The 13658-nt window shown below is 52.0% G+C and overlaps 5 protein-coding genes and 1 non-coding gene across 6 annotated transcripts; 3 read left to right on the top strand and 3 right to left on the bottom strand.

Moving 5' to 3' along the window:
- Window positions 1–114: 114 nt before the first annotated feature.
- On the bottom strand, window positions 115–2110 carry SMAC4_03262 (uncharacterized protein). The gene is made up of 3 exons (XM_003352893.2): window positions 1187–2110; window positions 393–810; window positions 115–320 (listed from the first exon to the last, which is right to left on the bottom strand). Exons 1-3 carry the CDS (start codon window positions 1867–1869, stop codon window positions 147–149), a joined length of 1275 nt encoding a protein of 424 aa, XP_003352941.1. The 5' UTR covers window positions 1870–2110; the 3' UTR covers window positions 115–146.
- Window positions 2111–2348: 238 nt separating this feature from the next.
- SMAC4_14086 lies at window positions 2349–2420 on the top strand. Its single transcript has one exon. It is a non-coding gene; the product is annotated as a tRNA-Cys (tRNA).
- Window positions 2421–4243: 1823 nt separating this feature from the next.
- SMAC4_03261 (uncharacterized protein) lies at window positions 4244–5395 on the top strand (the record flags this gene model as incomplete). Its single annotated transcript, XM_003352892.1, has 1 exon — window positions 4244–5395. The coding sequence occupies one exon, from the start codon at window positions 4244–4246 to the stop codon at window positions 5393–5395; it is 1152 nt and encodes a 383-aa protein (XP_003352940.1).
- A 60-nt stretch (window positions 5396–5455) lies between these two features.
- On the bottom strand, window positions 5456–6456 carry SMAC4_03260 (uncharacterized protein). The gene is made up of 2 exons (XM_003352891.2): window positions 5872–6456; window positions 5456–5800 (listed from the first exon to the last, which is right to left on the bottom strand). Exons 1-2 carry the CDS (start codon window positions 6321–6323, stop codon window positions 5614–5616), a joined length of 639 nt encoding a protein of 212 aa, XP_003352939.1. The 5' UTR covers window positions 6324–6456; the 3' UTR covers window positions 5456–5613.
- A 962-nt stretch (window positions 6457–7418) lies between these two features.
- Window positions 7419–8180, top strand: SMAC4_03259 (uncharacterized protein; the record flags this gene model as incomplete). The annotated part of the gene is made up of 1 exon (XM_003352890.1): window positions 7419–8180. One exon carries the CDS (start codon window positions 7419–7421, stop codon window positions 8178–8180), a length of 762 nt encoding a protein of 253 aa, XP_003352938.1.
- A 1888-nt stretch (window positions 8181–10068) lies between these two features.
- SMAC4_03258 (uncharacterized protein) lies at window positions 10069–12754 on the bottom strand (the record flags this gene model as incomplete). Its single annotated transcript, XM_003352889.1, has 4 exons — window positions 10069–10466; window positions 10518–10575; window positions 11551–12164; window positions 12247–12754. The coding sequence occupies 4 exons, from the start codon at window positions 12752–12754 to the stop codon at window positions 10069–10071; spliced, it is 1578 nt and encodes a 525-aa protein (XP_003352937.1).
- Window positions 12755–13658: the final 904 nt, after the last annotated feature.

Genomic DNA, 13658 nt, shown 5'->3' on the forward strand with positions numbered 1-13658 from the left:
ACTTGTAAAGTAGTCGTAAGACTCGCATCATCATGTCACTGCAATGTAGACATTGTACTTTCTCAAGCAAATACGCAAAAAGGTATGAGAAGAAAAGAGGGGCCGGAACCGAGCTTTGAAACCGTCAATTCGGAAATCAACTACTACTATGTGTACCCAACCGTCCCCTCGCGCGCATGCTTCTCTTTTAGCCTCTTCTCCTGCTTCATGAACTCGCGGATCCCAACCGGCACATTTTTGTACAGGTCGTCGTTCCAAGTCGTGTCCGAAGTCGAAGTCGAAGTCTTCGTAGTAGAAGCACCGGCGCCAGTCGCAGAACTCTGGGCAGTAGAAGACGTCGTTCCAAAGTCCCAATTACTAGAACTTCCACCCCCATCATCATCCATACTAACCGCTCCCCTCTGATCGACCACCGAATGTGCCGTGCCCGCCAATTCCGTCCCCTTGACACTCTCTGCAGCTGTAGAGCTAGAGGTAGAGGTAGAAGGAGAAGTAGAAGTAGAAGTAGAAGTGGAACTAGAAGTAGAACTCTGCTGGCTCCCCACAGCCTCCACCGCCCCCGTAACCGCCACCGCGCCCTCCTCCCCCAGCCCAGCCTGCTGCGCAGCAAGCCGCTGCTCGGCCTCCGCCGTCGCTGTCGCCCACGCCTCCATCTCGTCCCGGTACAGGTCCCACACGCAGTTGACGCATCCGCTCATGCAGCAGTTGTCGGGCTCTTCGGGCCGTGGCGGCACGAGCACGCCCGCTACGAGCTTGGACTGCGACCGGATCGAGGCCAGGCGCTCGGCTCGTTGGGCCGCGCTGGCTAGGCTGGCAGAAAAGATGATCTTTGTGGCGCCGGCTTCGCCTTCTTCATTGATTGGGGGCGAAGAGGAAGAGGCTGGGACTGTGCCGCTGCCGTCGCTGCCGCTAAGGTTGCCGCTGGGGGTGCTGCTTGGAGTTGGATTTTGGGGTTTTTGGGGGGACGTCCCCTGGGTCTAGAAAGGGAAGAGAGAGTTAATGGTTAGTATGATTGCGTGACGAAATTATAGGGAATGGTAGGTGGGTGGGTGGCGCCATGGATGAAGAAGAAGAAGAAGGATGACGAAGCGGTTCAGTAGTCTTATATATGCGAGCATGGCGATCAGGAATAGTTTCTCGTCAAGAAGTGTCAGGATCAGGATCTGAGATTGTGGGAGTCACAGACTTGACCACTTTGGGTTCCTTTGCCTCCTTTGGGTCCTTTTTCTTCGTCTTCAGCTCTCGAGGTTTGCGCACAACCGCCGCACGCCTGGCCGGGACCGGTGTCGGCGCCGACGTCGCGGGCATTGCGATTGCGATGATAGCCTCATCCCCTTTCTCATCCGTCTTCTTGGCTGATTCCAGTTGGGAGGGTTCATCGGCCGGGGTGGCAGAAGTGGTGGTAGCAGAAGCGGGCTTCTTTTCCTCTTCCTTCTGCTCTTGCTTCACGGGCGGCTGCTGCTGCTGCTCCCCCTCCTTCTTCGGAGGCTGCTCGGAGGGCGTAGGCGTAGGGGCGGAACTCACATTGTCGTCCTGCTTCGGCTTCGTCGGCTCCGGTTCCGGCTTAGCTTCCGGCTCGGCGGGCGTAAGCTTGGTCGGGTATTTCTGGGAGGTCACCGGGGGCAGCTCGGGCTTGGTGTCTGGGTAGTTTTTGCTGCCATTGAGAACGCCCTCGTAGTAGGCACCGATGGGATGCGCCTGGTCCTGGGATCGGTCGACCGGAGTCGTAGGAGGTTCGCTCTTGCTGGGAGGAGCAGTGCCGGAACCGCTTGTTGCAAACATGCGCCGGGGCTGGAAGTGCTGTTGGTAAACGACGGCGCGGGCCAAGGATCCTGCGGAGGACCGCGCAGCGATAACGGTCCGTCGCATGGTTGCGTCAAGATGGAGGTTTAAGACACTATGACGACGAGGGGCAGGCGATCGGGAAACTGAATGCGACAGTATGCAAGGTGTAAGGTAAGGTAAGAGATATTAAGCGCGTAGAGGAAGCAGTAGTGGGCGCTGTATGCCTGTTTTAGGTCGTGCTTCTAGAAGCACTTTGAATCGTCAAAGCATGTACTGCAGGAAATGTGGATTGTTTTGGATTGGAGCTAAAAATGTTGCTAAAACGTATCGGCAAAGGGGAGAATCACGGAATCATGAGATCGGACAACGGGGAATCGAGAAGATGGAATTTCAGGGTCCGCGACAAAGTCCAGGGTCAACGGGTGTTTGCGCTTGGTACCGAGTCAAGACCGGGAAGTCGGGAGCCCACGTCATTGCGCAGGACTAGGCGGCAAGTGGCAGGGGTTAGGATGTATTTGGTCACTTATAGGAAGCAATTTTCCAATTAACTTCAACTCTTCATTGGACCGGTAGCTCAGAGGTAGAGCGTTCGGCTGCAGTCCGAACGGTCACGCGTTCAATTCGCGTTCGGTCCTCGATTTTTTGCATTGTTCTTCCTTTTCTGAAGAACAGCCACGTTCTTTTATCATCTTCTCCTTTCCACCAGAAAATGTCTTGCATGTGGTTAATATTTTCCTTTTTGTTCTCTTTTTTAAACTTCTTTTTGTTGCATTCACGATCCGCGGCCCTTCAGGATGCTTTGTGCAAAGGCCCCTTTGGTCAACATGAAGAGACCGGACCCTTGAGTGTCTGGATATGTTATGGCAAGGAAAGCAACCGTTTTGATTATGGACCATTATGCTGTTAAAACTGTCAGAATTCCGAGCTTCAAGTTTTGAGCAAGCCGAGCCACTGCACCCTGCTAGTGTATCTCTCTCTTTAACTGGATTTCACAAGATACACAAGTTCCTACAGCAGCAGCTTTCATGCTTGTTGAAAAGTACTCCTTGGCCGTATACCAAGTCCAGGACGGCCGCCCCCCTGATATCAGCAACGGTACTCTTCACTGGGACGGTGCTGAGGTTGCGAGACAGCGAGACGGTTAATAACAGTTTGAAAATGTCCGGCCCACAGTACAGAACCCAAGGGAAGCAGTATAAGCTAAGAGGAAATGAAACCAAGTCAAGGCCATGATGGAGACCAGCAGTCAATATTCGTAGCTGAGCTGGACTGGAAGTACCCGAGGTTGGAGTCTCACTAGGGTGGGCGAGTATATAGACACTTACTTCCGCAATTCACCTTTCGACCATGGACAACACGGCAGCCTACAACCCTCCCCCAAAGCGTGCCAAAGGCTTTCAATAGCTCCAGGCGCCCGGTAGCTAAGGCACTCACCACACAAAACTTCCTCCCAGGTGACAGGAGGCTGATCACGACTCCTAACAAGATTGGATTCGTGTCGATGGATCGATACAATCTGGTACGAGGCCGGTGTTTTTGACGACACATCATGATGGCCCTGGAAGGAATTCGCTTTCAAAATAATGAGCCTCGAGGTGGAACGGAAAAGGCGATAACACATCACTGGTCGGGGAGGTCTGCCATTCAAAGGCCATGGCACGGCGCAGATGTGAGACGGGAGAGAGGAAGGGGCTGGCAGGAGACAGGATCATGTTCAGGTCTCGGTGGAATCTCGGAAATGGATCCGGATGACTTCAGGTATCTCAGAAAGAAGGCCACGAGCACGCTTTCCTCAAGCCTTTGCAACTAAGTAAGGTAGGGTTGATGCCCATGGTTTCCGACGTTGTTAAAAAATTGACCACAAGAGGGAAGGAATGTTGCAATGCCCAAATGGGAGACCTAATCAAACTTCCCTTCTTGTAATTCTGGCCAGGTGTGGTGCGATGAATCCAGGCTTCGAATTGGAATGTTTTGGGCAACTACTCGATGTCTCCTGCCTTTAAGTTGACGATGTTTGGTGCGCGGTGTATCTTACCTGACAAAACAAACTTGTGTAATTTACCCTCGGAGAAATTGTTAGTGTAGAATCGACGTGCTTTACATCACTTGCATCAACCTGTCTCTCAAGCTTCTTTTTGTGACGAACAATCTGTTATCCTTTCAGACCGCGCCTGCTAGATCAAAGAAGTGACAAACGATGCTTTTGAATCTCTGAAACAGCCTCCGGTGAATGCCAGGGCAGGGAAGGACCTTCACAATGGGACCCACCCAATCTTTCATCCGGCCCGTCAGCTACGGATACGACAATGGAACGAACAGAAAATTCCAAAATTTCGCCGGGTCCAACTCAACTTGACAAACTTCGCGCCCGCAACGTCATTCGGAGGCCGACATCTTCTTGGATCATCAAAAACCCCAACCCTGACTTCTGCAGGATCTGAATGGACTTGCCGATGAAATGACCTCTGAGCAGGTCCCGCCCCCATTGGCGGCCGCTCGCACTCACTCACCCCGGTCCAGCCATGACCTCGTCACCGTCATCTTCACCAGCTCGCCAACACCCTCGGCACCCTCAACCGAACTGTTGTCATCCATTATCTCCTCTTTCCAGAAATATTGCGCTCCCCTGACCAGGTGCAGGGTCATCTTGGTTCTCGACACCTACGACCGTATTGCTGGTGACTCCCGGCTCAAGAAAGGGACTGTCACTGCCGAGGGGGCCAAAAAGTTCGCCGAGTACAAGGAGAACGCCAAGAAACTCATTCTCGACGAGTATTCGCGGAGCTATGGCGGGGCTGAGCATGCCTGCTACAACGACGAGCTCATCATCACCGAGGGAGAGGCCGAGTTCGGCTCAGTGGCCTATGCGCAACAGCACAACGCCGTGACCCTTACCATCACCAGAACCAAAGATGGGCGCATCACTTTCATTGAGCCTCATGCGCGGGTTGGATTTGGGCTGGGCGTGCGCTCGGCCCTACGGCTTACCGAGACGCCCTACGTTTGGATCCAGCAGCATGACTGGGCGCTCGTTGCCGACATCCCCTTGGCACCTCTTCTCGAGATCATGCAGCAGTCCGAGTCTGCACCGGAGTCTGCTGATTCCTCTGATTCCGAAACGACGGATGGACAAGAGCCTCGAACGACCTCAGACGTACCGGTCAAGTATGTCTGCTTTCCTTCGACTCGGATGGTGTCCTACGCCAAGTCGGACCATGTTATGCTCTACCCGGCACTCCGAGCCTTGACGAACCTGTACAAGCAGAACTTCTCGGTGGGAATCGGGAGTACGAGTGTTAAAATCCCTCTTACGCCGCTCTTTTTCTGGCACGACAAGCCACACCTGGCCTCGACGGCACATTACCTATCCCAAATCTTTCCCAGCCGCGCTGCCATGTTGAGGGGCGCCTTCATCGAGGACACAGCTGGTCAACGAGCGAGGACGGAGATGAAAGACGGGCTATGGAGGAAGTGGGCTTGCTGGCTGTACTACCCTGAGGAGGGAACAAAGCTGTGTGTGCGACACCTTAAGGGGAGAACGTGGCGGGGAACGGATGGCGAGTTGGTGCAAAGGATGCAGTACATGCGACTCAACTCATACAATGCCTAGCCCGATGCACATGCGTGGTCTCGACAAGGGCCAGAACGAAGCCAGACGACGGACATGACTGTCGTCTGTTCATCCTATCCTATCAGGTCTTCAAACATACGATTGCAGTTGCTGCCATACAATATCTCGGTGTTTGGAATAGCAGACATCAATAGCAGGATATCAATATCTACACATCTTTAGACATGCCTCACCACATAGCACTGCCCCCGTGGCCTCTACAACACTCGCTTCGCGATCGGCTTCCAGTCCTTGATATCCTTATCAGTAGGGACCAACCACACAACACCGCCAATCCAACCATCTCCCTCAACGTTGCCTTCCGGCTCAGTCAGTTTGACACCGCCCTCCTCCACGACTTTGGCTATCTCCTTCAACCTGTCATCACTAATCGGCACATCCCCACTGCAGCCCTGCGCTTAGTACATCACCGCCAACACGAAACGAGGGAGGAAAAACATGGGCTAAAAACTTACTACATCAAGCTAACGTGGGGTCCAAACTCCTTCCTCCACCACTCCAACCACTCTTGTGTCTTCGCACCATTCGCATCCTCCTCGCCGTTCACTCCCCTCGCCCTCGCCAGCCCGACAATCTTCTTGATCCCCTCATCCAGCTTAACCTTTGCATAGCACCTCCGGTAGTAGGTGTCCTGAGAGTTGATGCCGTCGAACCGCACCTTAACCTCGTCAGTAGACGGCCACGGGATCGAATCAAGCCAGCGCTGGGGATTGTCGCCGTAAAGATCCGGGGAGATGCCGGAGCTGAGGGTCATGTGGGGAGCAAAGAACTCAGGAGTCAGGCGTGCGTCCGCAGCACCAGCCTCCGAGGGAAAGTCGGAGGGGAGGCGCTGAGAGATAAGGAAGGAGAGGATGGGGTAGAGGGGGTGAGAGGGAGGAGGGGTTAACCAGAGCGAGGAGCCGGGCATTCTGGGAGAGTAATATAAGAGAATCAAAATCTGACAGTCGGTTGTCGTTGCTCATGAGAGTTTCGGTGATGGTGTTAAATCCGTGATGCCTTGTGTTTCGATGACTGGTTGGCGATGATTTGACGGATCATGTCCTGGAGAAGGAGGAAACCCACTGTTTCCGAACGATGACGCCTGGACATCCATTGATCTTGGCAAAAGTGGGGAAATCTTATGTTGCACCGCAAGCAAACCCTAACCCATGAACTCACAAGGATCATTTGCTTACATTATGATCTTACCCCTGACAAAGCCATTCTGCAAACATGGGTCATCGCTCCAGGACACACGTGGAAGCATGGTAGGATATGGCAGTCATCAGGGTTCATCGAGGAAACGTTGGATTCGTTCACAACGCAAGAAAACGAGTGATACGTCCTTTGAACCCCCGTCATTCTTTGACATGGGCCCGAGCCTACCTGACGTGGACAATGAGGACTTTCTTCGACTCCGCTGCAAATACTAAAACCAGCCTCTCAAAGGAATTGCAGTTGCGAGCTAACATGACCTTTTACGGCAGGCTTCCAGAAATCATCGGACACAAAGAAGCCTTTACACACCCGCATTCTTTATCTTTGTTAAAGGGGGCAACGATGAGCCAACAGCTCTACTGTTCACTCGCCCGTATGGAACAATGGCTTTCTAGAAGCATTGCCTTTACTCATATAGGTGACTGTATCCTCAACATCCACTGGGCGAGTTTGATCTGTTCAGAGTTTATCCAGCATACCCTAGTAATCGATCACGAAAGTCATGTTGAACCTGATTTGGCCCGAAGATGAATCATCGGATCACCCTTCTTGGGCCGATTCATCAAATATGTTGGAGACAGTCTTACACCATCCGAACAAGATGCATATGAAAATAAATTTCTCCCGACATGGAACCCAGACAGGGCATAGAAGAAGTTTTCCTCATCTCCTTAGGGTCGCACACCGAACGAAACGCTCACTCGTTCTATCTGCTTCAACCTCAAACCCAAGATCTTCAAAGAGCAGAACACAATTACAAGCTTTCAATTACGTCCCACCAATTCCGGTATCCTCAACACGAGAAATGACAGAATCCTCACCAGAGACACCATTACTCCCCAAAATCCCCTGCACCTGCCCCCGGGGCTCCGAGTGTTCCCTCCGCTGCTACGCCCTTCTTCCCGACATTCGGCCTTACTACTCTTCAGATTTAGATTCCTCCCAACAGTTACAGAACTACCGCCTCCGTCTCAAACAGCGCATCCGCACAGCTTTCGACCATCTACACTCCCTTTTCCAATCATTTATATCTTCTTCTGATAATTCTTCTACTACTACTTCTTCCACTTCTTCTCCCAGCATAAGCCCAAGCCCAGACCGAGATGCTGCTGCTGCTGCTGCTGCTGCTGCTCGCCATCTCCGTCCCAGTTCATATTTGAAAAAGTGGAACTCATCAACAGAAGGGCAAGATAGTAGCATCTCCTCTACCTCCACCTCCACCTCTGCCTCCTCTGACGTTGATATCCCAACCCCAAACCTCGTGCTGCAATGTCTTCAAACCCTCGTCGACCGCTCCCGCAACAGGAACCAGCGATTGAATACCCAGTTAGCCGAAGCGACTGCCGAAGATATGGAGCCCTTACCGATATCACTCTTTGAACTGAGGGCCAGAGTCTTGTTCGATACACTAATAACCGATTACGAGTTCTTCCTGATGGATCTGGTTCCTTATTACAGAGAGGACTGGCTGGTGGAGGGGAGAGGTAGGTGTTTGATGGCGGAGTTTGTGGGGGAGATTACGAGGACGGAGAAGAAATTGGGGAGGTGGATCGGGAATATACTCTAGTCCGATACTAGGTGCTCTGGGAAAACGCAAGCCAGGGACTTGGAGGGCGGAGTGTACAGCATCGTCACAAGTTTATACGTTATACAAACAAAAGGCAGTGAGTTCAATATCTGTCACAATACATTGTAATCAATGAATTTAAAGAGATAGAACGCATTATACCATGAAGAGAGAGAATTGGATTTGAGCACGAAAAGTCCACTGCTAAGTCTACTGACCCTCTCCCAAGTCCAAGCTCCTGACCCAATGCGCTCTATACCTGACGCTCTATACCTGAGGCTATTCGCTTTTGTCTAGAGGTATGACAAGTCCAACAGCCTCCATACAACTTTCCCCATCCGTCCTCCTCCTTCTTCTTCTTCCCGTCAAAGTGTCGTTGTTGCAAAACCCGGTTGAAGACATGGTGAATTGGTGAACGAAGAAGGAAAAGAATTCTCCTCGCCATGTCCCCTTTCCGAAACCCCCCTCAGCCTTCTGATGCGGCAGAAAGAATTTTTTTGATAAACCCTTTTTCTTTTTTTTTTTTTTTTTTTTTTTTTTGGGATTGTTTTCTCTGTATCAGACCGTGTTCTCTTCGAGGAAGACCTGAGCGTTGAGATAGGGAATCTTGGGGTTAGTGGAATTGCAGAACATCTCGCCCTCGAACGGCCGGTTGGGAGAAAATTACTGTTTTTGTCGATTAAGGATCGGACAATCTCGAGTAAGACCTGAACGTTGAAATGGGGAATCTTGGGGTTGGTGGACTTGTAGAACACCTCGCCCTCGACGGGAGGTTAGCAAAACGTAAGACTGCTCGGTTGTTCCTGCCTCCTGCTCAGAACGGCACCATATTGGCCTAGTCAGGCCACCATGGGGGTCGGTATCCATGCTGTCGCCGCCAGCACCAGGGTTGAGGTATTTGACGAAGCTTCAGACCGAGAGGACGTCCGCCGTACTGGTAACCCTGGAACTTCTGGATCGCGACTGGCTGCTTCACCGAGAACCTTACTCGCGTGAGGCCGAGGAAGCGCTCCAGGAGCATCGAGAGTTCGTTATCGTTCGACGACGACTACGTAACCGATGGTGACTGCCTCATGTCTGAGGGTACCAGCGCTCGCAAGAGAGATGGGGTTGATAACTGGCATACAGATACGAGTTTTATAGATTTTGAAGAGATCGGTAACCAAGGAGTTGAAGTTGATGTATGGGTCGGCGAAGTAGTAGAAGGTCAGCTTCTTCCAGTCCCTACAGGTAGGTTGGGCACGGGCTCAGCCACTTCAAGGATATCATGTAATACGCCGATACCGCCAAGATATTCCTTGAGCATAAGCATGTTGTTCAGCTCCTGTTCGGCTTTGGCAAGCTCCGCGTGGGTTGGTAGGGCCGGGCCTCAATTCGCACTCCCACTCCGATCTTGTATAACCCGCACCCACATACCCCAACAAGCGTAGAGGTACTCCCAAGAAGACATTCCAGAGGCTGACGAGGGTTTGGTTGCTGCTGGTTGCCGACTTCATTGGTAAACAACTCCTCGACTGCTTCATATCGTTCTGTGATTTCTTCCTTGTCGGTGCTCGGCTGCAGGTCGCACTCCACTTTGATCTTGTCTAATCCGCACCCACATACCCCAACAAGCGTAGTCGTAGGTACTCCCAAGAAGACCTTCTTCCAGAGGAATACCAAACAGCGTCAACATCTCTCCAGTAGATTGTCGTGTGTTTTGTAGCAGCTCCAACGAGGCAGCAAGTAGGTAGTGCTATTCCCATGGTGTTGTGTGCTTGCCTGGATGCACCCAGCCTGATTCGAATGGAATTGCTGACAAAATGGATGTTTAGAGCATTCTGTAGATACTTCATAGCAGTGGAAAAGGCACTACCATGGAGTGTAGTAGTCCTCGTGAAGGTCTGACTCATAACAGAGTGATCATGTTCAAGCTGTTTTCGTCGATTAAGGATCGGTCAATCTCGTTCTTGATGTCGGTGGAAATAATTTCAACCTTAACCCGGCTCGTTGTGTGCTCTGCAGAATCTCCAGGCGTTGGCCAGAGGGCATCATCTACAAACTGAGTGGCAATGTGACCGTGGTCGGCTTCACGCTTTGGTTCTCGGACGGTAGGGTAGATCTTGTCGCGGTGAAGATCATGAGTGACCTCACGGTGGGCGCAACAGCTGGGGTTGCCCTTGAACAAGACTTCCTCAGAAGGAAGCCTCCGAAGATTCGGCCCAGTGTCTTGGTTTGTGGGCCAAATGCGGTTTGTTGTCAGAAGATTCGCTTCTTGAGCCTCGGATGATATTGCCTGATGACCGCCTTGTGTTAGTTTAGAGTTTACGCTGCCATGAGAATGAACAGTCTACTTACCGACTTCAGAGCCACCGGAAAACTTGAGAGAAGCACTGCCGATGCAAGGCTGGTGCTTCTGCAATGTTCTTGGAGTGACTATCTGAGCTAATATCCACCATGGGCAGCGGGAGAGTCCGAAGCAAAATTGTGCTTCATTTGTAGAACCACTTGAAACCTTCGTTGGCCCGGGTCACTTTTCCTCCAGGAGCTGAGATGGGTTCAGCTGAAGCGACGTCGGAGTCGATGATCTTTGTTACATCCGCGTAGGAGGATCGGAGCCGGAGTCACTCAGGACAGGCGTGAGCAAGGTTGATCTCGTGCTCATCGCACGACTCTTGGTAAGGCGACCGCCCAATGAGTCGGAGGTGTCTTGCTGGGGGTTCGTCGGAGAGACTTTTTTACGCCCAAAGAAAAAACCAAAAGAGAATACGGTAAAAAGATGGCGAGAACCATGGAGAGGTGGTGCTGGAGGAGCTTGGTGAAAGTTGAAGGCGTATAGGCCCGAATCCAGGAGAGGGCGATGGAGTGTCTGCCGGCGTGGGAGGCTGCTCAAAATGAGGGATCTGCACCCAGTCAAGGGCGAGGTTGTCGACCTGACATCAGTGACCTAACAACAGTGACCTGACATCAGTGACCTGACATCAGTGACCTGACATCAGTGACCTGACATCAGTGACCTGACATCAGTGACCTGACATCAGTGACCTGCATCCAGGCATCCTAGTCGATACCACCACTGCCGAGGGTGGGGAACAGGCAATCGACCAGGTTAAGCTCCAGCTTCTAGGACTTGGCACTACCAAGTATAAAAAGAGTCCGCGCTTCTTTTGGGTTTAGTCTTGGGCCATGCCCACCTCTTGAAGAACGACCTGGACCTTTCTCGCCACCGCTTGATTTTATCACCGCTGGGCTCTGGCTGGTTTTGCCTGCGTAGAGGTGCCCCATCATCACTCCCGGGAACGAGTCTGCTTGACCTAATGGTAGGTCCATGGATCGATATCGCGGGAGAGGGGAGTCGCTCGAGCGAGTCTCTTAAAATGGGTATGCTCACGATGCTTTCCTGCGACATGTTGTTTTGTCTTGGGTACGGTGTATTTTGAGGATGCTGTGCCTCGTTGACCGCTGCGACTACGGAGTAAGTGACTGGGCTTGGAATGCTTGTTCCAGCCGGCAAGGATGAAGGGCCAGCACTGTAGCTGGAGGATGGAAGACTGGGCTCGCTCTTGGCTTGGTGAGGCAAGGCGTCGTAGCCGCTGCGATTTCTGGAATCGGCAACGGCCCCGCGACGAAGAAGGGAAGCTTCCCCGGTGTTGATGGTGGTTGACGAGCTAACCCCATAGGAGGCTCTCGAGGAAGAGTAGTTGGAGTGTCTGTGGCGGGGTAGAGGCAGCCAGCCCCTATTTTTTGCGGCACCCGTTGTGAGTAGTGGGCGATTGCTGCTTTGGGAGCCACAGCTAACGCTGTCGAAAGAGATGTCGTCTTGGTTCACTCCAAGGTATTGGAGGGGTCTTGTGGAGTTGATGGCGGGCATCTTGCTTGATGAATGAGGGTTGAGCTTCTGGATCCTAGCAGTAACCATAATGTCTTCCTCTTCGCTGGTAGTGTCCACCTTGCGAGTAATGGTGTCGCCGAGGAGGGGTGTCTTGTCGTTGACCATATTTGACACTAGAAAAATGAAAAATGTGTGAGTGTTTGATAATCCAAAAGACGAACCTACCAGTGACGGTGAAGGAAGGGTAAGACTTACGCATTTGCTCGATGGCTGCCGTTTGTGGTCGTGCCTCTAGGGTGGGCGGGGTTGTCACCTTCACCTCATGTCTGGCTTGGACATCCTGACTGGCGGGTCGAGACGGAGAGCGGCTCTGGCGAGCACCGTCGAGGTACGAAATGGGAACTCCCCACATGCTCGTGGAAGCATCACTTGTGCGTGATGCAGGACGCGGCGGCGCGTCAAGGACGTCGCCCTCAGGCTGCTCCTTAATCTCGTCGACTTCTTCGGCGACTCTGCCCCTGGGAAAGGGAGAAGGGCTTCGATATTGAAGCGAGCCGCGAACCTGAGTTGTAGGCTTGCTTCTTGAGGGTGAAGGGAGAAATACTTTGATGAGCCTGTGTAACTGATGGGCAAACTTGACCTTGCGCTTCACCTTGCGCTTTACCGACAAGCGCTTCTTCTGGCGAATTTCATGCACCGTGAGTGCTTTTTCTCGGGGACCGCTGAAGTCCAGCTGCCAACTGGGAAGTAGAAAAGCAGCCATTATTGAAGAGAGCGTGCTGTAAAGTAGAGGTAAGTGATTGAAAGTCTCAAGGAGTTAGGCGACTGAAGTTGTGTTGACGAGAAGTGCTGACTCGTTGATGACGGGAAGTTTGCGAGGAGGGAGAAAAGAAGAGAAAGATGGGGTTGATCAAGGGTGAGAATGGAAGATGAATTAATTGACAGATTATTAAAATATTGTTGCCTTGTGGGAGCCGAGAAACAAGTGTTTGCAGCATGAAATGTACGGTAAGAACGGGAGTCAAATAAAAAAATCGGGACCCACGTCCGACGCGTGCAGGCCGGAGGACGACGACGTGCCTGCGTATACCTTTGACTTCAGATGCTCAATGACGCCACAGCCTACATACAGTCGCAGATGTGGCTGCCTATAAGTCTTTTTCTTTTCCGGATGACGGACAGGTCAAGATGTGAGCCACTTCAACTTGGGCACTGGCACAAGTTGGGGCCGTCTCGTCTTCCCTGCTTTTCATCTTGTGTCAAGAAGATATGGGCAGTTTGTTGAGCATCCTCGGAAATGTGTTCCTCCGGCCGGCTACCCTGGAAGTGTACTGCTCGATGCCGAAATTGATGCTCAAGTAAAATGTCATGCCCTACTTTGCCTCTCATGTACGTCTGGAGGCAGGAAGGTATGTTGGAGATTAAATCCTGTCCGTGGCTTTGGAGTTGGATGAATGCAGGTGGTCTGCAGATGACAGAGTCTCGGTCTGCGACAATCTGGCCAGTTCTCAATGTGGCCTCTCTCGCAAGCATGAAGAGTGCATATTAAGCGCTGCACGTCTGTAAGGGATTTATTTTCCTGAATTCATTTTGTATGGCTTGCCCAGGATGTGTCACTCCTTCTAGAGGTGGCATGTAGCCAGATGAGGCATACCATTCACTTGAAA

The sequence above is a fragment of the Sordaria macrospora genome, chromosome 7 (assembly GCF_033870435.1).
Source record: "Sordaria macrospora chromosome 7, complete sequence".
Taxonomy (NCBI): domain Eukaryota; kingdom Fungi; phylum Ascomycota; class Sordariomycetes; order Sordariales; family Sordariaceae; genus Sordaria; species Sordaria macrospora.

Excerpts from the sequence above, each read along its gene's own strand:
- SMAC4_03262 (XM_003352893.2), bottom strand. The coding sequence starts at position 1,869 with ATGCGACGGACCGTTATCGCTGCGCGGTCCTCCGCAGGATCCTTGGCC. Across the intron at positions 811-1,186 it reads AAGGAACCCAAAGTGGTCAA|CCTAGCCAGCGCGGCCCAAC; the intron begins GTCTGTGACTCC and ends CTTTTCTGCCAG. Across the intron at positions 321-392 it reads TGGTCGATCAGAGGGGAGCG|AGTTCTGCGACTGGCGCCGG; the intron begins GTTAGTATGGAT and ends TCTACTGCCCAG.
- SMAC4_03260 (XM_003352891.2), bottom strand. The coding sequence starts at position 6,323 with ATGCCCGGCTCCTCGCTCTGGTTAACCCCTCCTCCCTCTCACCCCCTC. Across the intron at positions 5,801-5,871 it reads CCCCACGTTAGCTTGATGTA|TGGGGATGTGCCGATTAGTG; the intron begins GTAAGTTTTTAG and ends GCAGGGCTGCAG.